The 25,546-nt window shown below is 49.5% G+C and overlaps 1 protein-coding gene across 2 annotated transcripts in view; it reads right to left on the reverse strand.

The window, feature by feature from the left end:
* Positions 1-25,546, reverse strand: part of DOCK1 (dedicator of cytokinesis 1) — a 532,415-nt gene that overhangs the window by 426,370 nt on the left and 80,499 nt on the right. The window contains exons 10-16 of one of the 2 annotated variants that reach the window (XM_057531553.1): positions 25,379-25,514; positions 21,511-21,583; positions 18,318-18,460; positions 11,802-11,927; positions 7,219-7,343; positions 5,625-5,723; positions 4,603-4,675 (exon numbers count right to left, since the gene is read on the reverse strand). In XM_057531553.1, the coding sequence (XP_057387536.1) occupies positions 4,603-4,675; positions 5,625-5,723; positions 7,219-7,343; positions 11,802-11,927; positions 18,318-18,460; positions 21,511-21,583; positions 25,379-25,514 (775 nt within the window). The remainder of the gene's footprint in view (positions 1-4,602; positions 4,676-5,624; positions 5,724-7,218; positions 7,344-11,801; positions 11,928-18,317; positions 18,461-21,510; positions 21,584-25,378; positions 25,515-25,546) is intronic. The other variant, XM_057531554.1, reaches the window with a different exon arrangement.

The following is a 25,546-nucleotide window of genomic DNA, read 5'->3' on the forward strand; positions in this document are numbered from 1 at the left end:
ACCAGCCTGCCTAGAAGAGCAAACGCCTACCCCGGTCACAATCCTCCCACTCGACTGATTGTTCTTCCTAGTCGCTATGGGCTGAACTGTTACGTTTTGTCTTGTTCAACAAAATTCTTATGCTGAAGCCTAACCGCCCCCCATGTGGCTGTACTGGAGAAAAGGCCTATAAGGAGGTTCTTAAGGTTAAAAGGTCATAAGGGTGAGGCTCTGACCCTATAGAATGGGTGCCCTTATAAGAAGGGGAACAGACACCACAGTGGTCCCTCTCCGTGTGAGCTCACAGCGAGAAGGCGGCCGTCTGCAACCTGGGAGAGGGTCCTCACCTGAACCTGACCATGCTGGTACCCTGATCTCGGACTTGCAGCCTCCAGAACTGTGAGAAAGTAAATCTCTGTTGTTTAAGGCACGCAGTCTATGGTATCTTGTTATGGCTGCCCAAGCAGATTAAGGCAACAGATTACCAAGAGATTACTACCAGATTACCAAGAGATTACCAAGCCTGTAGGGTGTCTGTGCATGAGAAAGGGCCAGGGGAGGGGGGAGACTACGTGGTGTTTACTGTTAGTTTCATCCACTGGGCTTTCCCATGCAAAAGACGTTGTGTATTTTTTCACTACTATTTCCCCAGTGCATGAAATAGCGCCTGCTATATGTTAGGTACTCAAATGTTTGTTCTAGATGGGGAGATGCCAACAAACAAGTCCTTTCAGGGACTTCCGTGGTGGTCCAGTGGGTAAGACTCCGTGCTCCCAATGGGGGCCCCAGGTTCAATCCCTGGTCGGGGAACTAGATCCCGCATGCATGCCACAACTAAGAGTTTGCATGCCACATCTAAGGAGCTGGTGAGCCGCAGCTAAGACCTGGTGCAGCCAAAATAAAAAAATAATTTTTTTTTAAGTCCTTTCAGATAACAAAGAAAACAGAAATTGGTGGCTTGTTAAAGCGTGATGATGGGAACAGGGACCACCCAGCTGGATGGTTGGAAAAGGTCTCTCTGAGAAGGTGGATGACGTAGGAGCCAAGATGTAAACCCTCCAGGAAAAGAGATGGCCAAATACGGAAGCCCTAAAGTGGGATGGGCCTGCCTTGCTTGGAGACTGGAAGCCAGTGTGGCTCGTGAGTGGTAGGCAGTGAGAGCTCCAAGGCGGGCAGGTGCCAGATCAGGAAGAGACAGATGAGGAGTCTGGACTGAAAAAATGGATTTGTGATGAATTTTTCAAGATGCAAGCTGAACACAGCACGGAAACACGGAGTTTCAGGGCTAGAAAATACCTTTAAAATTATAGATCCCAGATTCTCTTTTTGGAGATGAAAGGACAGAGGTTGAAGAACATACATCTGCCCACCTTGAGTCAGGGGCTCAAAATATTTGCTATAGGACTTCACTGCCTGAGATACCATGTCTCATTAGTCTTTGCGTTCCTGGTGTCCATCGGGATCTGGCACACATTAGGTGCTCAATAAATGCTAGCTAATTAGCTGGGTGAATGATTGACCAACCAAAGCTAAAGGGAGGGATAAAAGCAAAAAATATGTACTTCTAGGAATTGAAAGAATAACTTTGTGAAAGGGTTCTTAAAAACATAAAACTCAGTGTTCAGTTGAGAAGGAAGAGATCCTTTAAGTTTGGGCTGACATGAAAAAAATTAAAACACATCTCTCTGAAAGCAGCTGCAGTTCAGGACACGTGACCATATCTGCCAACAGAAGGCTTCCCCTGACCCTACTCTTAAGTAGCACACAATTTAAAAGTGCACCTTGTATTAATACTCTGCATCTTCACATAGGGAATGGACTGCATTTGTTACATCCTCATTAGCAGCCGTTATGAGGCAGACAACAAATTTACACAACGTCAGAGGCCACAGAAGAAAGCCACATGCCCCAGAGGGCGGGCAGCGCTGGCCGACCCAACCAGCCCCCTACAAACAAGGGAAACTCAGCTCCTGGCAGGCCGGCCCCAGAAGCCACTCATCTGCCCGCATCCACGTAAAACATCGATCGGCTGATGCGTTTGGAACGGCTACCAAGTTGCAGAAGAGCGTTAGACGTTCACACCAGCGCCAAACTTCCCAACCCCAAGGACAGACCGCAGTACGAGAAATCCCCTCACTTTCTTCCACTAGGGGTAAAGAGCGTGCGTTTTGCCTGGGGCGGCGGGGAGGGCGTGCAGTGTGGCCCTCCTCCCATTTCTGACCCAGAGCATCTGCAGACGAGGCCGCAGCAGGGGCCCCGGGGGCCCCCATCCCTCCGGCAGCGGACAGCTCGGGACTTCGTCAGCATCGCACTTGCAATGCTCGACACGTTCCCCAAACCCCACCAGCTGTGGCCGGGGAGACTTCATTAATTATGCAAATGTGTCGCGGGAGCCGGGTGATAGCATCTTGTCTATAATGAGTACTTAAAACTGACAAGAAAAACAAGGATTTTGAAAATTAAAATGCTACCAAAGAGATCCCTCTGGCCCGGTGTAATCTATTAATTAGAGAGAATGAGCTTGTTCTAAAGAGGGAGTGTGCTTCTGAGACAAGTCCCCTGTGCATTCTACAACTCTGTCCTTGCCCTGCAACAGGGCTCCCCACCCTCTCCTCCCCTGCAGCCCATTCCCACCCCCAGCAACTTCCAGTGTGCAGGGCGCTGGGCCCACCATGCCTTCTGGGACTTGGCTGAGGACATACCTGCCCCCAATTCCCCCAATCACCCACCTGACCCTGCTCACCCCGCACCTCTGCCTAATGCACGCGACGCTCCCAGGCCGCTGTTCGGCACTTGGCTCTTGCGAGCCGATCTCAAGCCTCAACCCAACCTAAGTCTGGCAAGAGGAGAGCTCTCTCTGTGAGTTGTGTATACAGCAGGTGCTAAACAAAGACCACATGACGGCAGTGGCCTCGGTGCTCCCCAAAGGCAGGGGAGACACAGGGACTGGGGTGGAAACCAGAGCTCTTCCACTGACCATTAGGTGACTTTGGGCCACTGAGGTGGGGTCTCTGAGGCTCAGTTTCCTCATCTGTAATGTAGGAAGTGCCAATGATCCACCACATGGCATCGTGGTGAGGACTCATCTAAATAACGTGGTAAAAATACGTGCGCCAGGAGAGAGTAAGAGCACGACGAACACGTACGAAGAGGCGTTCGCATCCGTCGAACACCTTATCCATCCACGTTTCAGCCGTCCAGGAGTGCCATGCACAGTCAGCAGACCCCAGCCCACCGCCTGGCGGCCGGGATTTGGCCCGAAATGGGGCGGGCCCTGCTCTCCAAGCTGCCCAGACTTCACACCCTGCGCCTCCCACACTGCTTGGGCCCCGACCCCTTCTCAGCTGGCCCCTTAAGCACTGGGACAAGGGGAGGGGTGGAATGACGCTCCAGAGCTCTCCCACCCCTCCCCCCCGGCACCCTCCACACGCCCCCTCACCACGAGGGACCCCGCGCTGCTCTAGACCCCTTGGTTCCGCCACCTCCCGGCCTCACCCCACGCAAGCACATCTTCGGGCTGATATTCACACTTTGCACACACCAGCCCTGTAGTCCTCAAGCCTCTTCAACCCCTCAGAGCTTCCCACTGGTCCCACACGGGGGTCTACACACCCCCAACTTCACGCCTCTGCTCATGTGTTCACCCTCCCGGCTGCTCTCCTGCACCCTTGCCTCTGTGGGCTCCACGCCCTGGGGAGGGCACAGGTCAGGCAGGCCCCCAGAAACAGTAAGGAGGGTGGACACACCATCACAGCAGCGGTGGTCCTGTGGAGCCCTATCCTACGCCTGGCATCGTGCTGAGGGGTCGGCAGCCCCCATGCATTCCCCTTCTCAGGCTGAAACATCTGTGAAGACACACAGAGCCAGGGCTGAGGTCCCGCAACCGCAGGGCTCCGGCCCCCACAGGCTGGTGGGTGACAAACGCGCCCACCCAGACCCCCGCTCCCTCGATGCCACTGCACATACGACCCGGCATCACTGATTTTCTCGAACCTTAGCCCACTGCCAGATGGATACAGACCATGAAGGGCAGGGGGCGTACCTTCCCCTTGTGATATCGTACTTAGTGTCTAGCACAGGGTGACGTCCTTAGCAGACAATGAATTCAACACAGGTAAGGAGACAAACTTCAATCATCGATAATAAATCCTCCTGGAAGGTGAGTGATTCAAACTTCTCTCCTCCCAAAGTCTTGGCATCACAGCCAACGCTACATCAACGTGGACGAGAAAAGGTATGCCAGAGCTCCAGGCACCAGCAGCTGCCAGCAGAGCCAGAGGTTTTCAACGCCAATGCAAGAGCATTAAGGGCAATTTTTGAAATCTAGGTTATTATACCTCAGTGACTCTTCTGATGGAGGGGGCAGTATTACAAGCCAAAGGGGAAAGAGGAAACCCAAGGGGAGAGTAGAAAGGAGCAGCAACTCATCAGACAAATTCGAGAAGAAACCGAAGATCTCCTGGGATCAACTCAATCAGAGTGGACGGCGCTTCACAGCAGCAGGTTCACATGGGCACCGAGCTGAAGTGTCAAGACCTCACTGTGTTACGGTAGCCATGTTCTGGAACAATCCGGAGTTAAGTGCATGATAAACACGGGATAACGGAGCGTGTGGTTACTCACAGTCCTGGGACGATCTGTGTCGGAAGGTAAACCGTAGGTGACTGCGGTTCACGTCCTCGATGGGGATGGCCACCTGCAGGATAAAGGGGGAAGCTAAGCATCTTCTCCCTCGACCAGCTCTACTCCCCTGGAGACATCCTGGACCACTCTACACTCTTCTACACTGCGGGGAGAAGATACCGTACGCCTCATCCCCTATGTGATTCTCCCAGGAGCAAATGCCTTTTGAAAATTTACACCAGATAATATTGTCCAGGATGCCAAGCAGACCGGACAAGACAGCTGAATTTCTTTTTTAAATGTGCTGATCCTCACCATGAAGAGTCTATTTTTAAAAGTTGCCATTTTCATTTTTAGCTCCAATCCAGAGGTGTCTATATTCCCTCTACAGTTGTAGGGACCTGCCCTCGGCTGCAGCGAGAAGGCGGTCCTTTTGTGACTTACAGTAAAAGGAAAAAGACTTAATACCTGCTGCCTTTAAGCCAAGATTGTCCCTAATCTAATAGCTAACATCAGTATTCCAAAGCCAACCGCTGGCCTGGTGTCCCAGTACCCAAGCCCGTGGTGTGTGGGCTGGTTCACCACGGTGGGCTGCGTGGGGTATCAGCGGACTGCATTAGGAACCTCAGAGCACCAAGGCCAACGGAACAGGATCCATCTCTCCAGCGATGCCCTCCATGTATTATCATCTCTATTTTTTTCCATTTGGTGTAAAGACAGCATGCCACACAAAACAGACCCGAGAAGAGAAAGACGATAGCTATCTTTAAAGGACTCTGGTATGTGTCTCCAGGAAAGTCCTGGTTATAGGTCCAAAAGGAGATGAGAGTAAATGTAAATTCCAAGAAACACCAGCGTGGTTTCTTAGCAACCCTAAAGGACTCTGTTGAAAGTGCCTTGGGGCCGGCGGAGGGTGCCCACTGGCGGGCAGCCCTGGGCTGGGCAGGAGGTGGGGACTTCCTCAGGGTACAAATGAGCATTTCATAATCAACCCCATGGGAAAAGGACCATGCAAATGATACCTTAACCGTCTCAAACCAGCGCGGCTGTTTCACTTGGTAATAAATCACAGACTTGTATTCCGAAATAGCTTCATCACCAGCACCCGGGAAAATCACATGCTTTAAAAGAAGGCATAAAGAGATCGCATCAGCCCTCACAGACCTTGAGGCTGCATCCATCTCCCCCAACCTCCCCCCCCCCCGCCCCAGTTTGATGATCCAGAAGGAGCGAGGGCCCTCGGGGAACACCAATAACCCCGTCGCCCACGGAACACCTCCCAGCAATGGAAGAACAGATCCGGCTGGAGCCAGCGGCCAGCAGAAAACCTTGCTCACAGACATCTAAGATCTTGATCTTGATGGCTATGAGGACGCTACTGTCCTCCATCCTTCGTACCCTTACCCCTAATAACTTCCACCCTGGACCTGCAGGAAGTTGCCTGACTGACTCGGCAGCTGGAGTAAAGGGCTACAGACCAAAAAGGGGGTGGCAGCACTCTGTCCCTTCTCTAGCCACAGACAGACCACTCGACTCTAGGGAGAGCGATACTGGTAAAGCCCAGGGGAAGGGCAGGGACACTGGGCACAGGCCACCCAGAGAGAAAGGATGCCACCCACCTCCTGGCACAGCTGAGCCTCAGGAGTACCCACAGGGCGTTGCCCTCGGCCACGTGCGCCCAGGGGAGCCCAGGCTGCAGCCACGGGCCAGAGAAGCAGCTGGCAGGGGACCCCCGCTTGGGCTCAGCCTCCAGTCCTCAGGGGAGGCCACAGCCTCTGAGCACTTCCCAGGACGCCCGCAGGCTGCTGTGACCACGCACGAGGAGGTCTTGGTAACCACCACCGAGTAAAGCACAAGATTCAGAGGCCCAGATTCACAACCCAGTTCCACCTCTCATGAGCTCTCTGACCTTGAGCAAGGTGACTGATTTCTCTGGGGCTCAGTTTCCATCTGTCTCAAAAGATGCTAATAACAGTATCTGAACTTCTAATGTGACCATTCGCCCTCTGAGCCTCGGGTGTACACCGGCAAGTGGGACCCCAGGATAGAGTTTGGAAAAGAAGGTGGTCAGTGGGACTTCCCTGGTGGCGCAGTGGTTAAGAATCCACCTGCCAATGCAGGGGACACAGGTTCAAGCCCTGGTCCGGGAAGATCCCACATGCCGCAGAGCAACTAAGCCCGTGCGCCACAACCACTGAGCCTGCACTCTAGAGCCCGAGAGCCACAGCTACTGAAGCCCGTGCGCCTAGAGCCCGTGCTCCGCAACAAGAGAAGCCACCGCAATGAGAAGCCCACGCACTGCAGCAAAGAGTAGCCCCAACTCGCCACAACTAGAGAAAACCCGCACGCAGCAACGAACACCCAAGGCAGCCAAAAATAAATAAATAAATAAATAAAAAGAAGGTGGTCAGGACCCCCAGGGTCGTCCTGAGACAGGCCGGCTGCTGGGACCTGGTAGAAACCAGCCCTCTTGGACAAGGGAAGAAAAGGAAGAAAAAGCAAACGCTCTCCCCCAGAAATGAGATTGTGGCTTTTGGCATCCTGCAGCAGAGCCAAGGTGCACACTTGGGAAGTAAAACTTAAACACTACAGGTTCAACTTTGCAACAATCAATACCTCCAGTCGTTTTCCATCTTCATCGTAAACAGACACTGTAACCTCAACATTCTTTGCCGTCGTTTTGCTTCCTTTATCAAAATCTCCTTGAACTAATGTTACGTAGATATCGTTTCGGACATCACCTGGGGGGAAAAAAATTACACCTTTAAAACCAATCCATTATTCACAGTGTAACTGTGAATTTTGCCATTCCTAGCAGAGTATCATAAATACTGTATTAGATGATTATGAAATATTTTCTACAAAATAGTGTCCGCATTTAACAGCACGACAAAGGCAATTTTCATCATCATCGTAAGACTTGCAAGAAAGAGGAAAATGTCAGGGCCCCTAATTATCTGCTTGGTGCTTCACGTGGGCAGAGGAGCTCTTACACTCTGTGGGCAGCCCATGCCCGGGGCAGCTCGAATGCTGTCAGCGGGTTTGCGCAGACGTTAGACACCCCCAACCCCCAGCATCCATGGCCCATTGCAACCCACATTGCCACCCCTTGTTAGGGCACGGCTGCAGTCATCTGAGTCTCAGTAGCCAAGGAATATCCCAACACCCACTGGTGCACCAAGGATAACCAGCAACGCTGGCCTCCTTTCCGTTCCACTAAGGAGTTGAACAAAAACAGTATTTGAACCACAAGCCAATGTCCTGAGTTGACACTTAGGATCAGGGACTAGGGATGGGTCAAGAGAGAAACTTTCTGCAAAGAATCCTCTCTCCTCCTGGCAGGCAGCTGTCAAGACCCTGAACGGGGACACAGGGAGCAAAGACTCATACATTTTTAAAGTGAGATGGGCCTTAAACTGTGCCCCAAAAAAATACAACCGCACACACACACGCAACAAATGAGCTCGAGACGCTACCTCCTCCTGAGAATACACAAAGCCCCTGGTAATGGTCCGACTGGGAAAACTTTGCAAGCTTCGTTAGCAACATGATTTAGAGGAAGCGTCGCTATGCTCTGACGGCTGCTCTGCTCTCTGTCTGGCTGCCTTAACAGTGTGGCCAGGAGCAGCAAGTGACCTGCTCTGGGCAAAGAACAAGGATCCCTGAAGAGAAAAAATCCCCTTGGTCTCTTGTTTTTCTTTTGCTTTCTAGACTGCTCTGTTCTGGCTTTTAATGTATCCAACTATTAGATTAAGCTTTCATTTAAAAGCCATTATTGTAATAATCCCACCGGGTTGCTACCACTGCCATAGTACCTGCTGGAAAAGAAGCGGGGCTGTGATCGCTGATAGCGACCACGGAGAAGTTAAGAAGGATGGCGCACGGGGCTGGGGGGCAGGAGGCAAGGCAGCCGGTCCAGGACCTGCCGCTAATTAGCTGTGTGACCTCAGACCAGTCACTTAACCTCCCGGGCCACTCACCACTAAACGGCCTTATCGATAAGGCAGGGTAGTCTGTACAAGCGCTCCGCCTGAAAATTCTATCAAAGCGCCAACGCCATAATCAAAAAGGGCCACAGCAACTTCATACGGGCCTCATCAGCCAGAGAAGCAGCATGCACTGAGCAGAGAGGTGGTTGAACCTCAGGGTCCCCTTCTCCTATGGGCCTAGGGATCCTGACTCCAGCCCAGAAGTAAGACCCCATTTATAGGAGGTCAATATCCCCCGATGGGCACTCACAAGAGGGTCTCAGCGAATGCCTCCCGGGCTACAAGGTTCTCATTCTGGGGAGGAAGGAGGCTGGAAGCAGACACAAGCCTCCAGCCACCTTCCCAGCTCAGGCGACAACTCTGCTTCCCCACCAGGATCCTTCAGAAGGACCCAGGGATTCCCAGTGGGCCATGAGAAGGCAGGAGAGCCAGCAACAACAGTGACACGGCCAGCCCTCCCACTGTGCAAAGGAGACGCACGTCTCCATAAACATGCGCAAGAAGGCACAGGTTCTGTGAGGCTGAAGGCGGGGGTCTGAGCGAGTCCCCCCAAGAGGGTAAGATGCGGAGCTCACAGCCTCTCAGTGGTCACTCAGCCACAGAGGACGTAGGGGACGCACTCAAGCCGCGCTTGCTCACTGTGGGAAGCCCAGCCCCAGACTTAGGACACGGAACAAGCCAGGACAATGGTCAGCAGCATAGTTTTCCCATGCATCGATCATGAGATTATCTTAGAGGTTTAAACTTACTTTTTAAGTCTATCAATTGTAAGGGAGGCACAAGCAGTGTGAACTAGAAGTTTCCCAGGTTTCCCTTTGCACACGAGGGCCTCCTAAGGTCACCCAAGATAAATGCATGATGTCAATGACGTTATCCTCATCTATAAATCTGCACCTCGAATCCAAATGCAAACAATATGTCCACTCGGAAGTCCAAGTTAATTAGCTGCATATAGAACAGACTTGACTTGACTCAGACAAGCAATAGGTGTTCCATCATTTCTTAATTTGCTGAGTGTCATGCTTACCTCCTCTGCAGGTGAGACTGGCAAACATTCAATCTAGCTGATGTTAGATGTCTTTCCTATCATTTTAACAGACAGAGTAGACAATGACCCACAACGTGAAAGGCAGAGGGAGGAGAAAGAACAGGTCCCTAAAATGCCCTAAAATAAACAAAGCAATAACTTTGAGGCACACTGAGTGACCAGCTCTCCCTGTGAACCTACAGCAAAGCCCTGTACCAGGAGGCTACAGGGAAGCACCGACCATGGGGTGGTTTGGCCCCGTTTCCCCTGCTCGTTAGCCGTGTGACTTCAGGCTGTGGCTTAATCTTGATGGGAATTAGTTCAACACCAATTTGTAGACTTCCAAGATCCTTATATGGAATCAAGCTAGATTATTAACGGGAGCAGTATTTGCAAACCAAAAAGTATCCCACGGACATCAAGGATAAAGATTCATGCTTCCCAAGATCTCGTGAGAATCAAACCAGATGATTAATATGAATGTCATTTGGAAACTGAAGGCATACGTAAATATCAGAGATTAACCTTAACATGGGCTCTCATTATCAGTTTAATAAGTGTAAAACCCATGGTTGGGTTGGGGCGATACTAGTGTGACAACTAATACACACTGAGCGGGTACCAGGTGTAAACATTCACAGGCTTCATCCAGGGAACCTGTGCATTCGCCCTACAGCAGCCTTTGTGTTGGGCTGTCACTTTCTGCTCCTCCTTCCTTCTTTTGATCAGATGTCTATCCAGACATGTGTAGTGCGTCCCTGTCTCCCTCACACAACCCTTGCAGCTGGGGGGAGCTGACCCCTTCCAGAGGTCCCTGTGGCCGACGTGCATGTGTCACCACCATTGCCATCCAGGGTCCCCAGGGGACCTGAGCAGTCCAGGCCAGATGACGCTCGGCCTGCTTGTTTGGAAACACCGGGTGGAAAGCATGTCGTCTTCTTCAGGACACTGAGATTTGGGAAGAAGATGGGCGCCAGCAGGACCTGTCCCCAGAGGATAAAGTCAATACGCAAAGGAGACAGCTCAGCAGAGGGGGCTGCAGACAACCGGAGCCAGTGGTCCAGGCTGACCTGGCAGCAGGCTCTGTCTCTTTTCCTCATTCACATGACCGACAAATATCCTCAGGGTGCGGCCATTTGAGCTGGCCTTGTGTTTTCTGTTACTTACACCCTAAAGCATCCTAACTCCAACCAGATCTATAGGTAGGAATTATTACTATTCTCGTTCTTCAGAGGAGGAAACCACAGCTAAGAGAGATCGGGTAACTTGCCCAGGGCCAGGGAGGGGCAGAAATGAAATTCATACCAGAGGGTGGGATGCCTGCACTCTCACTTCTGGGGCCAATGGATGGGGTTCAAGGCTGTGGACCACTGTGGCGAAGAGACATTTAACCCATAACCTACCAAAGAGGGTATATTTACCCAAATTGTGCTCCCTTCGTTTTGAACACATTCTGGATAATTCAAATGCTATTATAGGATCATAAGACGGGCCCAGGACCATCATCGTGAACGTACATTATTATCGTAAAGGAGTCGCCTTAGTCCTACCCAACCATCATAATCAATCCATTCCTCAGCACCTAAAAGTCAATTCTGCACGGCTCTCCAAACGGCCCCCTGCCTGATCACCCTCTATCACATTATTAAGTATCACCCGACCAAACGCACTCAGTCCTTCAGCCAGGGTGAGTGGGATGTCACACGCCCATTCTTCCGTTCCAGACACTGTGGGGCAGAAGGCAAATCGCAGGCATCCTGATTAAGGACAACAGCAGAACACGGAACGGCAGTGCGTTTGATTACGATCATGACGGTGTTTCGCCCAGCTGGCGACAGAAACCATCTCAAGGTCTCAGGGCTGGGTCTCTGGCCGATGCTGCTTCGTCTGCTTACCCCTGTTCCTGTATCACCAGGAGTCACTCCACACCAGCCCTGCAGGGTTATTATAACCAAGAGAAACCTCGTCCCCTAGGCCTGACCCCGGGTGCTCGGCTGTCACGCTGGCCGCAGCTCCTGCCTGCAGGAACGACCCATCGCCACACTGGGCTTTACACCCTCGACCCTCTGCTTCCCTGAGCTCCTACCTAAATGTTGTTCTTTGTGGCCAGCTACATAAACCCTCCCAATGCCAGCCGCATCCACCCCACGCTCAGAGGGGCTAAAGGATTCATCCATTCTTACCAGGCATGATTATCTCCGGAAACCCCGTTTTCCGAGCCACCGCTGTGGTCCTGTCCACCAAATGAGGAAATTCTTTTCTAATCTGATGGATATCTCCAGGAAGTAATTTCAATGTTACCCACAAACCTAGAAAAGCAATGGATGCATGAGTCACAGTTTATCTTGTACATCTTTATATCTTGTACATTTTTAGAAGTTTTCATGAAATCAATTTCAATGAATGAGCAGCTTTTAATTCACAACGCAATGCCTTAAGAGGAAGTGTGGGTGGATGAGAAAGACAGGAGCGGGACCAGGGAAAAGGTGCCTGGCACAGATGCCTGCATCTGATGAGCTGGGATGCAAATCGCACACTGGAGGAGCCTAAGGGCGTAAGAGCAGTTACGTGCTGCCTCTGCCTGGGACTGATGACTCTTTTGAGCTGATATACATTGAAGATGAATCAGAAGGTGGCATTTTTCTGGAAGGGGATTGAGAAGGCTATCATTTTCCATTCTCCCAAGAAGGATGACAGCGGGAGAGGATTCAGGAGGTAAATTCGCAGCTTCACAAACCCACGAAAGTGTCCAGTTGCTCAGCGGCACCCGGGAAGTGCTCCCGGGAAGGGAAGCCGCAGAGCACAGGGCTGGGGACCACCGGCGGGCCACCCACACGACTGGGACAGCGGCAGTCAGGGCAGCCCCGTCCCTCTGTTTCACAATGTCACAGCGAAGGAGCAACTAATGCTCTGGCCACCACTCAGCTCCTTTCTCCAAGGGGGAAAATGAAGGCTTTCAAACCCTCTAAAAGAGATGCGAGGATGCCCGAGAGAGAGAGCACGGTGTACCTGGGAGGCGTGTGTGCCCTGCCCTCTCTCCCTCCCTCCACAAAAGCTGACGCATTTTGTAGAAAATACTCCAGGAGCAGCAATCAAACAATAAGAGGGAAGAAAGCCGACACTTAACAAAGTCAAAGGCAGGACACAAAGCAGTCGCTTGGCTCTGACAGTGTTTTCAAGGACATGCTTTCCTAGGGAGGGAGGGGTGTCACTATCAGTTGGCAGGTCGGGGTCTCCATCCTTGAGACTTCGGGGGCCTGGCCTGCTTGCTCTCCTCTCACTCAGCTCTGCGGGACCCCACCTGCCCATCAGAACGTAACAGTACCTGTCCTCACTCACATGACTATTGTGTGTGTGTGCCCACGTGTGTATGTGTCTGTCTGTCCAGCTGTCCCTCCTCTAGATGCATGCTTCCGGGGACCACTCACCACTGTTTAGCTCAGCACCCTGCACTCAGTAGAAGAAAATGGGAAAACCACAGACCTCGTTCACAAACAACTTTCATTCTAACTGGACCTGGAAGACAGCTGATGGGGACACACAAGGAACACATCTGAGGCTGTTTCTGCTGCCAGCGGCTCTGCTGAACTAAACCTCACACCTCACTCCCTCCCCCTCCCCCCTCCAGCCCCCTCGTCTCCCAGCAGCTGGCCTGTCCTCTGCAAAGATTTACACAACTTGTCGTTGAGAAAGTCCACGGTCATTGATGCCATTTTATTCTTTACCAGCTGGTGAAAGCCCTCTCCTCTTGCCAACTAGACTGTCCCTCTGATTTATTCAAAAGTACCTAATGTGCACCCACTGAGTGCCAGACACACACAGGGCACTGCAGACACAGGGCAAAGACTCACTACACCACTGCCAGGGGCTCACTTCTATTCCATGAGCCAAACACCAAGGGTGTCTCTCTGTGAAATATGTGCCTACAAAGAGCTTTCTAAAGCACACGTGGAGACTGAGCTCCTGGGCATCACAGAGGCTCCCCTGAGGAAGGAACGTTGTGCTGAGATCTGACGGGGGAGGAGACGCTAAATAAGGAGGTTCCAGGCTGCAGCCCCGAGATGCAGGGGGAAGAGGCGTGGGATGCGGCTGGGAAAGCAGCACTGACCTGACCCCTGGGCCTGTCGGCCGTGGCAGGAGCTATGGTCCCCACCAAAGGGCCCGGAGGAGGAGTCCGACCACAGTCTGACCTGACAGGACTCAGGTGGCCGCATGGGACTGGGCAGCCGGGAATTCAGAGCGAGGCAAGGACCCCAGTGAAGAGACCACTGCCGGAGCCCGGGCGGACACTGGGAGGGCTTCAGCACCGGGGGCAGGGGTGCTGCGAGCAGCATGGGGGTCACGTCAGAAGTGGAGGGAGGAGGGTGGAGGGGGAACGGCTCTCAGAGATGGCGACAGTCCTGGGCATGACCAACAGCAGGTGCTGGCACACCCTGCATCCCAGTGGAGACGTCCTGAGGGGTCAGAGCACAGAGGGAGGAGAGCAAGAAGACGCCCGTCCTGTGCCCAGGAGAGCTGCTGGCGTTGAGAGTCCGCACAGGGAAAGAGAAGTCGGCGAGAGACAGGGGAAAGCAGAGGGCAGAGAAAAAGGAAAACCAGGAGAGGGTGGCATCAGTGTGGCCGACGGCACAAAATGCAGCCCGAGGAAAGGCGAGTGTCTGCAGCACTGGGCAAGCAGGGCGGGCCTCAGCAGGAGCCCTCCTGGGGGAGGAGAGGGGCCAACGCTGCCGGGAGAAGGACAGGGAAGTTACAGGAGACGAAGCGCGGACAGCAGGCGAAAGAGTCCACTGAGAAATCAACAGTGCAGTCAAGAGCTAGTCAATGCACAGAGACAGAGGGAGAATTTTTTGTTTGCTTCCTTTTCTTTTCTTTCCTTCTATATTTTTCCCCTTTCTTTCTTTTTAAGATATAAAATTCCTAATCATGAGAGGGAAAGTTGAAGAAGTAGGAGAGAAGCATAACCAATAAAAAGAGGTCTCTAGAGAGTCGTCAGGGGGTAGCACCCCAGCAGGGACGCGTGTATCGTTGCTCAGGATGTGCACTGCACAAGGCAACTAGCAAAGAAAGGCAAGTGGGAGCTAAATCCAGCCTGCACTCTGCTCACCAAGCTGTGCATCCCGGCAGCGATGCATCTCCCCACTCACCCCGAGGACAGACCATCTCTTTCTAATTCACACAAAAGCACCACAAGCGGGACTTCCCTGGTGGTGCACTGGTTAAGAATCCGCCTGCCAACGCAGGGGACATGGGTTCGATCCCTGGTCCGGGAAGATCCCACATGCCGCGGAGCAACTAAGCCCGTGCGCCACAACTACCGAGCCTGCACTCCAAAGCCTGAGAGTCAAAGCTACTGAAGCCCGTGCACCCAGAGCTCATGCTCCGCAACAGGAGAAGCCACAGCAATGAGAAGCCTGCAACGAAGAGTAGCCCCCGCTCGCCACAACTAGAGAAAGCCTGCATGCAGCAACAACGCAGCCAAAAATAAATAAATAAATAAATAAATAAATAAATAAATAAATAAATTTACATTTAAAAAAAAAAAAAAGCACCACAAGCTGGCACAGCTCCAGACCTGTAGGATGAGTGAACAGATGGACCCTTGGAGTGCCGGGCACCTAACCCCTGGCTCTGTCCTCCAGGAGAGCAGACCAGGGAAAAGGGACGCTCACAGAAGTGCAAGGGGAATTATCACTGCACATGACACTTGACATGAACCTGGTCCCTGCTGGGGACACCAGGACGCAGCTAAATCTTAGGAGTCTGAGTCCCGAAACCTCCCAAAGGAAGGAATATCTCCAGAATAAATCTAACTCGAAGACACTTTTCAAGGACTTGCAGGAGAGGGTAAAAGTAAAGATGTCTTTCCAACACCTTTTCTTTCTCACAAGTACCAGCTTGCTCAACTAGCTGATGAACCAGTAACTTGGTGACACAACTTGTTATAACACAATTTAAACACAGAGATTAAACTTGCCCAGTTACGTTGGGTTTAAAAAACACCTTCCTCAGAGGAGGAAATGAGGCCAATTTTCAAAGGAAAAGTGCATTTTAGGTTGACTTTTGCTAAACCAGAGTAACTAAACACAAAAGGGATTAGCATATCCTATATTTCAAACAACAGGAGCAGATGTCTGGGGGTGTATAAGGACTCACCGTCCACATAAAATACCCAGCGCCTCTGGGTTCAGGGTTCAGAATAATTTGGGCTAAATATAAAAGATGTCCATTGCAACAAGTAAACATGTAGATGTTAACCTAAACTAGGCCAAAGCCTGGAGACCAGTTCAGAAGGGACAGGCCATGTCCCTCCAAGTCCCTTCCACAGCTCTATGCACTTGACTGTGTGACTTGATGGGTCACCATGGATGGAAACATGGGGCTCCCCTGGGCAAAACCCCGCAAACCTAGCAGCTCGCTCCGTGCTGCATTCACTGGGCCCCGGGCCTCTCAGCTCTCCCTGGAATGCACTGAAATAGGCCTGAGAGTGAGCCCTGACGAAAGGTCACTCCATCACTTCCGGTTCAAGGTCAACCCGAGCCAGTGATGTGGCCCAAGGGCATTTTGGTTCAGGAAGGCACCAACCGTCCCTCTGAAAACAATCAATGTTCTTGTCGCTGAGCTCTCACTGTGACCTGAAAGCACCCCTCCTCCCCCCAGAGTTCAAGGAATCGGGGTCCCCTGGCAACAGTCCATCTCTGTGACACAGATTTTGGCCACAGTACCAGTGAGACTGACAGAGGCGGGCCATGGGTCCTCTTTGTGAGCAAGTTCCTGCTGGCCGGCCACCAGTCTCCACTTGTCCTGTGTGACTCTGCAATAAAAGTGTATCAAAACTCTGATGACTTTGCAAGAGGAGCCGGGGGCCTGGGGCCACTGCCTCAGAGCCCTGTAATCAAACAGCTTCAATTGGATCTCCCTGTGGTTTTCAATTAAAGTGCAAATTGGGAGGGCTGGTAATTTATGAGAAGAGGGGTCCTGGGTCAGCTGAAGATTGCTCTGTCTAGAGAGGCCACGATTCATTAACGTTTTGGGTTGGGGTTTTTGTTTTGTTGTTTTCCAGGGAAGGGGGGTGCTTCATACCAAAAGAAAGCCAAAAGTCCCTGCAGAGGGATAGGGGCTGTTAATTCCTCCAGGACATTCTTTAGGTTTGATTCACGCTCTCCCTTAGAACAATGGGAAATGAATCAAGATAATTGTTTCTTTTTTTTTTTTTTTTTTTTTTATTTAATTTTATTTATTTATTTATTTATTTATGGCTGTGTGTTGGATCTTCGTTTCTGTGCGAGGGCTTTCTCTAGTTGCGGCAAGTGGGGGCCACTCTTCATTGCGGTGCGCGGGCCTCTTATTATCGCGGCCTCTCTTGTTGCGGAGCACAGACTCCAGATGCGCAGGCTCAGTAATTGTGGCTCACGGGCCTAGTCGCTCCGCGGCATGTGGGATCTTCCCAGACCAGGGCTCGAACCCGTGTCCCCTGCATTGGCAGGCAGATTCTCAACCACTGCGCCACCAGGGAAGCCCAAGATAATTGTTTCTTAAAAGTCTGGTGACATAAGGTAACTAGACAATGAAACAGGTCTATTCATCTCAGCTCTACTGAGTTTATGGTTAAGTCTGCATCTAATCAAGGACTGAGGAATGGATATTCCCACTGGTGCTAAAAGCGGCCTCAGGTCAGAGCAACTCAGAAGGTGACTCCCCCAACTTCCCTTCCAGCTGGAAGCGGGACCTCAGTAAACACTTGTTTTCCGGCAGCCCTCCTGGCCAGCCGAGCGCCAGCTGTCACCAGCCCGTGGTGATTGATTCATTGCCTCTGCCAACAGAGGGTCAGCCGCTGGGAAACTTGTCAGCGTGGGATTGAAAACGATGACTGCAGGCTGGGGAGCAGGGGAGGAGAAATCCCCTCGATTACAAAACTGAAGGGGAACCAGTCTGCAAAATGCAGCTACTTTCTCAGGGGGACGGGGTGCGGGAGCCCCAGAAAACAAGGTGGCAGTGATTAGTTCACAGCACGAGTGAGGAAAAACCAGCGAGAAGAAGAGCACGTGGGGAGGTGGGTGATGCTGAATGTCTCTCTGTGTCTCTAAACAGCAAGGTGGAATCACAGGCAGTGGACAGTTATTTCATTCTCTTGTGAAGTCATTCAAGTGTTCTGAACAGAGGAGGTGGCTGGAGAAGTCTGAGGAAAGCAAACAGAGGAGCTGCTTCCAGTTCTATCAACTCTGGGCTCTTTCCAAACATTTCATTGTATCCTAGTCAGTTTTCTCCTCTCATCCAGGAGCTTGGCTCTCAGCAATGCTTACAAAGATGATCGGCAAGAAAACCCTCATAGGCTGTACATCAGGGACAATGAGTACACCATTACCCAACACTGCCACCATCATCATTATCAGCATCAGCAGAACCATCAGTATCATTGTTATCATCATCATCATCGTCATCATCATCAGTATCATCATCACCATCATTGTCATTATCATATCAATATCACCGTCATCAATATTATCATCACCATGATCATCATCATCATGTCATTATCACCAACATCATCATCACCATTATCATCACCATCATCATCACCATCATCACCATCATCATCACCATCATCACCATCATCATCACCAAACTAAAATTCAAACCACAGCATGTTCCCAAGTTCATGTAAATGGACTCTTATAGAAACAAAACCATAGAATACATACCCTGGCCCTTGTGGTTGACTTCTTTGGCAGCAATGACTTTGTTTATAACAGTCTGAAGGAAGTCATTCTCCCCCGCCACCCTGGGTGAAAAACGGGATGACATGTTCAGCGGCTTGTGTCGAATGGCGTCGTCCAACGCGAGCCTGGAGGGCACGGGACGACCAAGACCACAGGAGACAAAGGGGCACAGGGACCCAGAGGTCACGGTAACAAGGGAACACAAGAGATCATCATCACCGAGTGCGAGAGAGAGTCATCACAAGTCAATGCACGACAAAGGACAGGATAGGTGACAAGAGACACAGGGAAGAGCATTGATCAGGAAAATGCTGAACCACACGAGAGAAGTAAAGCAAACGAGGTCGACCCTATCCCCAGGAAATAAAGGTGAACCAGAGCCCCACTCCATGTCTATCAGACAATTTACAAAAAGGGAACTTATCTGAAAATAACATGGTCGAACAGCATTTAATCCCAAGGAATGTTTATGACCATTTCTTCTTTTTCATTAATTCCTGACCATATAGCATAGGTCAAGGGGTGGGTGCTTTGAAGGGAAAAGCAAAATCAAGACAAAAAAACCAAAAGATCCCTCGGACCTAACTGCTTGGGAAGCTTGGGTAGCAGCTACTCTGCTCCATCAGACCATGTCCTCAACGTAGCCTAAAATAACTAAATGTGAACAGAATGGCATAATCTTCAGAGAACACAACTACGATGCCTGAAGAGTAAAACTGTGACACAATTATGAATGTAAATCATCAATGTTTTGGGGACTCATGGATCAGGAGCTTTTAATAGAAGCTGCACTAGGACTGAGAAAATAAAAACAAACAGGCGACATGGGCAAAGGGAAATACCATGTAGCACAGCAAAGCACAATATGCAATAAGCAAGAAAATATATGTCATGTATATAATGTTTAAAATTATTTCTAGAAACTAGGACAAGTGCTATTTATCACTTGAGCCCACATTACTCAAGAAAGCTGAGGGCTGTTTTCATTTACTTCACCAAGTTAAAAAAGACAGAGAGAGAGAGAAGCGTACCCTATGCTTCCTTCCCTAAAATTTATCCTGTGGTATAATAAATCAGTTTTAATGGAGCAAAAAATGGGTTTCATTAGCATGGCATTTCCCAAGGAACTACTTTCATTGCTTATTTTGCTATTAAAATCATGCTTCTCTTTTGTTTCTAACACTGAACATATGAATCTGTATATCAGTCTTCCTTTAATGGAGCAAGAAGTCACAAATTACAGTAAGAATTGAGCATGTAATAATATTTTTTAAAGTGGTCATTTCACTACAAGAGAGAAAAAGATGGCAGCAAGATGCCACCTCAAGTAGGTCATAGCACGTCCCGGTGAAAATGAGATTAGTGAGTCTAAAACTAACCCCCCTCACTTTTCAAACCATAACCCAAGTTTTTTTTTCCCTTGACTTTGCCCAGAAGACACTAGTAGGCAACAGGTAATTTCAATGCAGTGGTGCATTTGGGCATCAAGAAACTCTGAGGTCTAATGAATAAAACGGCATTCAAAACATCATTGGGCTGCATTGTTTTTCTCATGGGCAACTTAATACTACCGTTTTATAATGGTGTATTTTAGTTATTACCTCAATATCTGCCCATGTTCCAAGATTATGTTCTCCTTGTTTACTAAAGAAACTTCCAGATTCTGCAGAATGGAGTTCCCTTTGTAACTTTCTTCACCAGGTATGATTCCAAATTATCACGTTCCAACAGAACATTCTATGATGACGGGAATGTTCTCTACCTGCACTGACCAATCTGGTAGCCACTAGCCACCTGTGGTACTGAAGACTTTAAATGGAACTAGTGTGACGGACGCACTAAATATTTAATTTTAGTTAATTTTCATGAATTGAAATGGCCACACGTGGCTAGTGGTTACAGTGTTGGACAGAAGAATAAATCTAAAGCAATGAAGCCACAAAAAACCTTCGCCTCCAGGTGTGTAGTGAGATACGTAAAAGTGAACCCCAATTTCAAGCACGTTAATGCAAGGTTTTCTGTTATTCTAAATGCCTACTGAGCCATGCTTCAAGATGCTGTCTGACCAGATCACCTGCCTGCAAAGGAAACCACTCTGTTCCACCTTGAACAAGTGGTTCTCAAGCCCGGGGCTGAAGGCGCGGTCCGTCGTGCAAAGACAGGGGTGCAAAGGGAGACCACCTCCCACCTCCTGCTCCCCCATCCCCCCAGGACAGGACTCCTCCCACCACCCGCCAACCTCCAAACCCCCTCAGCCAACACCTGAAAACAACCAAAACTGGCTAAAATAAAATTTCTTTCAAGCCTGGAATCACTTAAGTAGAAACAGAAATGAGGAGAAAAGACAGAATGCAGGGCACTATGACAGGTCATTCTAACTCGATTTATCATTTACTCTTTCTTCTAAGATTTCACACCGCCAGGAGGAAGCCCCCTCTTGCAGCTAACCTAAACCCCTCTAATTCCTCCTCCTTTCTCTCTGTCTAAGGTGGAGAAGTGCCCTTGAAGGGACTACAGACCATTATCCAGGTGCCCTCTGGCTTTAATCTCCAGGGAAATAACACCAATTCTTTCAGCCTTTTCCACGGGAACTACCTTCAAATCGGAGAATCAATTTAATGAATCTCCTCCAAGTGCTTTCCAAGCACGCCTCTCTATAGACTTCAGGTCAGAACTAGACAAACCCTAAAAATGGCAAGCACAGACAACGTCCACTTGAGGCAGCCCCGGAGACAGAAAAATCACAAGTATTATTTCTCGCTTTACAAAAGAATTCATTCCTATTGTGTGTGGTTTTTGTATTTTGAAGACAGCAACTTCCCATGAGGAATTTGAAACTACTGTATTTTGAAAATGTGAATAGCCACTAGAATAAATCAATTATGTAAAGAAACATGCATGCTCAGATTGGAATTGTAATTCTGAGTGTCCTACATGATAAGGCAATCAGGGATCACACGTAAAATCTTCTACTCGCAAGACCGTAAACTTTAACCCAGGTTTCTTGAGACTACAAAATTGCCCTTCACTAGAGCAGCGACTCAACAGATGTTTCATTATTATTAAATAATCAATTCCTGTTTGTGCTGAATTTATACACTGAATTATAAAGATAATTATTACAAACATACATTTTCCATATTCTATCTGGTTAAGTACTTTGCCCCATACTTACGGCTGAAAGGGAATGAAATGCTGTTTGTCTTCATCATCTACTTTTCCATTTATTATATCTGTTACATCCATCACTGGGGACAAGAAAAGAACACAGGTGGTTTTGTTTAAATGCTATCATCATAGAAAACAAACGAACAAAAGAACATCAGAATGTCCTCTGACCAACAACAAGCATAAACTGGTGGAATTTTTTTACATTCAAGTTTAAAGTATTTCCATGTTTGAAAGACCAATTAAGTTATCTGAAGACACCAGCCCAAATGGGGTTGGGGCTTAAACAGCAGAGTTCTACTTAATAAATTCCTTGGTCTATTATCCAACTGGCACTGACTGAGTTGCATTTTCCAGTAGAACCTTGTGTGGTGATGAAATGTTCTATCCCAAGGGGCATCTAAAATGTGGCCAGTGGAATGGAGGCACTGAATTTTTACTCTGATTTCATTTTTATGCCAGAATAGCCCCATGTGGCAGGGCGACCACACTGGACAGCACTGTTCTGGAGCCTCACATCGGCCACTGCACGGCCCCAATAAGGAAACGGTACATAAAGTGGCTACGGTTTACCCACCCCGTGCTGGCATCTGTGGACACCATTTCAAGAAACACTGGACAGCTTAATCCCCACACTCACCTACTGTATGGCTGAGGAAACTAGGCTCAAAGACCTGAATGAATTTGCCCAAAATCTGGTAGCTGGAACATCACCGATGCCCAGCTCAGACCAACACAGTGAGAAACCCCGAGAACAGCCCTAGGGGCACTGGACATGTGCTCTGTCTCTGCTCAGCTACCACAACTGACTGCAGGTAAGTGAGCAACACGCCTCATTTATTTCCTTCTGCACAATCCCCTCTTTAACAACATACAATCATATATTAAAAATGGGGACAATTTCCATTTCTACCACCTCCCTCCACCCAAAAAAGGGGGAAGGGGTTTGCAGGACCAGAACAGAAACATCCCACCTACTGTTAAGATGCTCATATGGCCAAGACCACATCTTTACCACCAGTGCTGAACCAACAAATAGAGCTCATTTTTCAGCCCAAGTCCAATCAGCCTTCGGTATTTGCAGCGGCAGCTCAGACAACTGGCTCCATATGGGTCAGAACAAGTGAGTCTGAACCCAGGAGACCACCTCCTACAGCCCAGGCCGCAGTGAGCAGCCTTCCTGTGTCCGCAGACCTCTCTCCTCTGGGACTCATCCCACCAGCTGACTTATGAGTCTCTCTGATAATCCAGCTCCCTTGTCAAAGCCCCGTCTCTAGCCCTGGACACATCCAGGAGCCCAGCAACGACTGACAGGAAGGCAGCATGTGAGCAAGAAACACAACCTAGGTCTGAGCACCAGTAAGTTGAAAGCAGCCTTAGCTCTGCTACTTCCTGGGAGTGACAGTCCCTTTGGGCCCCCAGCCCAGTCTCAGAGGGAAAGGCGTTGAAATCACCCATCACCATGTCTTTCCCTCACTGGTCTTCAGCACACAGGCCCTGGCGAAGAAAGTTCTTGCTGTGATTGGGACTTTGGGCATCAAAGGTCCCCGTTGCCCAAGGAAGAAATGAAGGACTTGGGGGTGTCACCCCCAAACTAACAGCCCAAGCATTTCTGTGTTCAGGTACGAGGGTCCATCTTAAGAAAGCCCAGAGTCCACTACTGGGCAGATACCCTGAGAAAACCATAATTCAAAAAAGAGACATGTACCCCAATGTTCACTGCAGCACTGTTTACAATAGTCAGGACATGGAAGCAACCACAGTATCCATCGACAGAGGAATGGATAAAGAAGATGTGGTACATATATACAATGGAATATTACTCAGACATAAAAGGGAACGAAATTGAGTTATTTGCAGTGAGGTGGATGGACCTAGAGTCTGTCGTACAGAGTGAAGTCAGTCAGAAAGACAAAAACAAATACCGTATGCTAACACATATATATGAAATCTAAAAAAAAAAAGGTTCCGAAGAACCTAGGGGCAGGACAGGAATAAAGACACAGACGTAGAGAACGGACTTGAGGACACGGGGGCGGGTGGGCGGGGGGGGAAGCTGGGGCAAAGTGAGAGTGGCATGGACATATATACACTACCAAACGTAAAATAGATAGCTAGTGGGAAGCAGCCGCATAGCACAGGGAGATCAGCTCGGTGCTCTGTGACCACCTAGAGGGGTGAGATAGGGAGGGTGGGAGGGAGACGCAAGAGGGAGGGGATATGGGGACATATGTATGCATATGGCTGATTCACTTTGTTGTACAACAGAAACTAACAGTATTGTGAAGCAATTATACTCCAATAAAAATCTATTAAAAAAAAAAAAGAAAGCCAAGAGTCCAGCTGTATGTGGTCACCAAGGGCGTGTGACAGAGGAGGACCTAAACGGCCCAGAAACATGACATCACACGATGCAGGGGGTAGACGGAAGGTGGCGTCAGGATGCTGGTGATGGAGGAGGGACAGCACAGGTAGAAAGCCAAGAAGGCAGGGATGAGAAGCAGGCTGGAGGGGCGACGGGCCGGGCGGGCTTGAGTGACGCCTCCCTACCGCCTGCTCATAGCAACTGGGCACCACGCATCCAGGTGGCCAAGACGCACGGCATCCGCTTCTAGGGGTTCATCCTCTCCCAACAGTCAGAAGAGACACAAAGATCCAAGTTCAAGGATGTGCACCGCATACCTGGGCAAGAATATGTTTTAATAGCTCCCCAGACTGTGTATATGATTGTATGAGTGCAAATGAGAAATACACTTAGGGCTGAGAATCGTTGCCTTTAAAGATTTACCTTTTGTGCCCAAAACGTACATGGCCACATCGCACGATGAAATGTCCTCCCTCCGTCTCAGAGCAGATAGGAGTAGGAAGTTGGGAAATACAGAAGCAGAATGCTCAGGTCCTTACCTAGTATCTGTAGAAACTCACCAGCTCAACAGCTCAGGAAAGCCAGCCCTCTGGGATGAACGTGGACGGTAAGAGATCGCTTGCCCCCTCCCTACCTCACCCCACGGCTCACTTTTGCTCTGAACCTAAAACAGCTCTAAAAATAAAATCTATTTAAAAGGGGCCAAAACAAAATGAAACGAAACTAAGCCCTGAGTTTCCTGGTAGCCCAGGTAAAGTGTCCTTCCATCTCCGCTCATACAAGAAATCCAGTGATGTATCAGAAAGGAAGAATTTTCTCACATACCTATTGATGTAAATCCCAAGAATCACAAAAAGGACAGGAAGAAATAGAGGGCTGGGTAATGAAACTCCACTGCAGCCATCAAATCGTGAGAGAAAATCACTTCCTAAACCGTGAAAAATGAGAGTGACACTGAAAGAGGTCAACTAATTAGGATGTCCTGGGGACACTTTCCTCTCCCCTCCACAGAGGTAACTCAGCACTCCCTTTACTTGTGCCGTCACCAAAAACAAAACAAAAACAGAGCACACGTCCGCAGGATAAAAGGCCCCTATTTGAAGAGAACTCTGTCCTCTCCGGGCTTTCTGCTTCTACCATTTTCATCCCTTTGACCAGTCTGTGTAAATTCATTCCTAAATCAATCAATCACCAAGTCCAGAAACCCTGCAACCCTCCAGTGACCGGTTTCCCTCCAGGATGAGCATGTGGGTCAGGGTCTCCTCCAGGAGACAGGATCCACTTTCAAACCAAATATATAATTTGCACCTGAAGCTTGTGGAGCAAAGACCCTGAGCTGCATGTGGACCTGAACCCATGCAGAGAAGAACGAATAGATTTTTTTTTTTCCCTCTCCAACAGAAAAGCTTATAAATCAAGCAGCCCACTGTCCAATATTCAACGGCAGCTCATATTCACAGCAAAGGTGACGCTCTTGAAACTCTTAAGAAAAAGGAAAGAAATGGATTACCGGCCACCCCGAAAGGCCGCCGCAAGCCGGAGGTCAGCTTCCTTGTGTTATTGTCTCTCAGTTCCATGCGACCCACTCGAACAATCTGACACACAAAACTGATTTTCTCCCTTTTCAGGTCTTTGCTTCCAAGATCCTAGAAATATTAATTTCCATAAGTTATTTTGG

This window comes from Balaenoptera acutorostrata, chromosome 16 (genome assembly GCF_949987535.1).
Source record: "Balaenoptera acutorostrata chromosome 16, mBalAcu1.1, whole genome shotgun sequence".
Lineage (NCBI taxonomy): Eukaryota > Metazoa > Chordata > Mammalia > Artiodactyla > Balaenopteridae > Balaenoptera > Balaenoptera acutorostrata.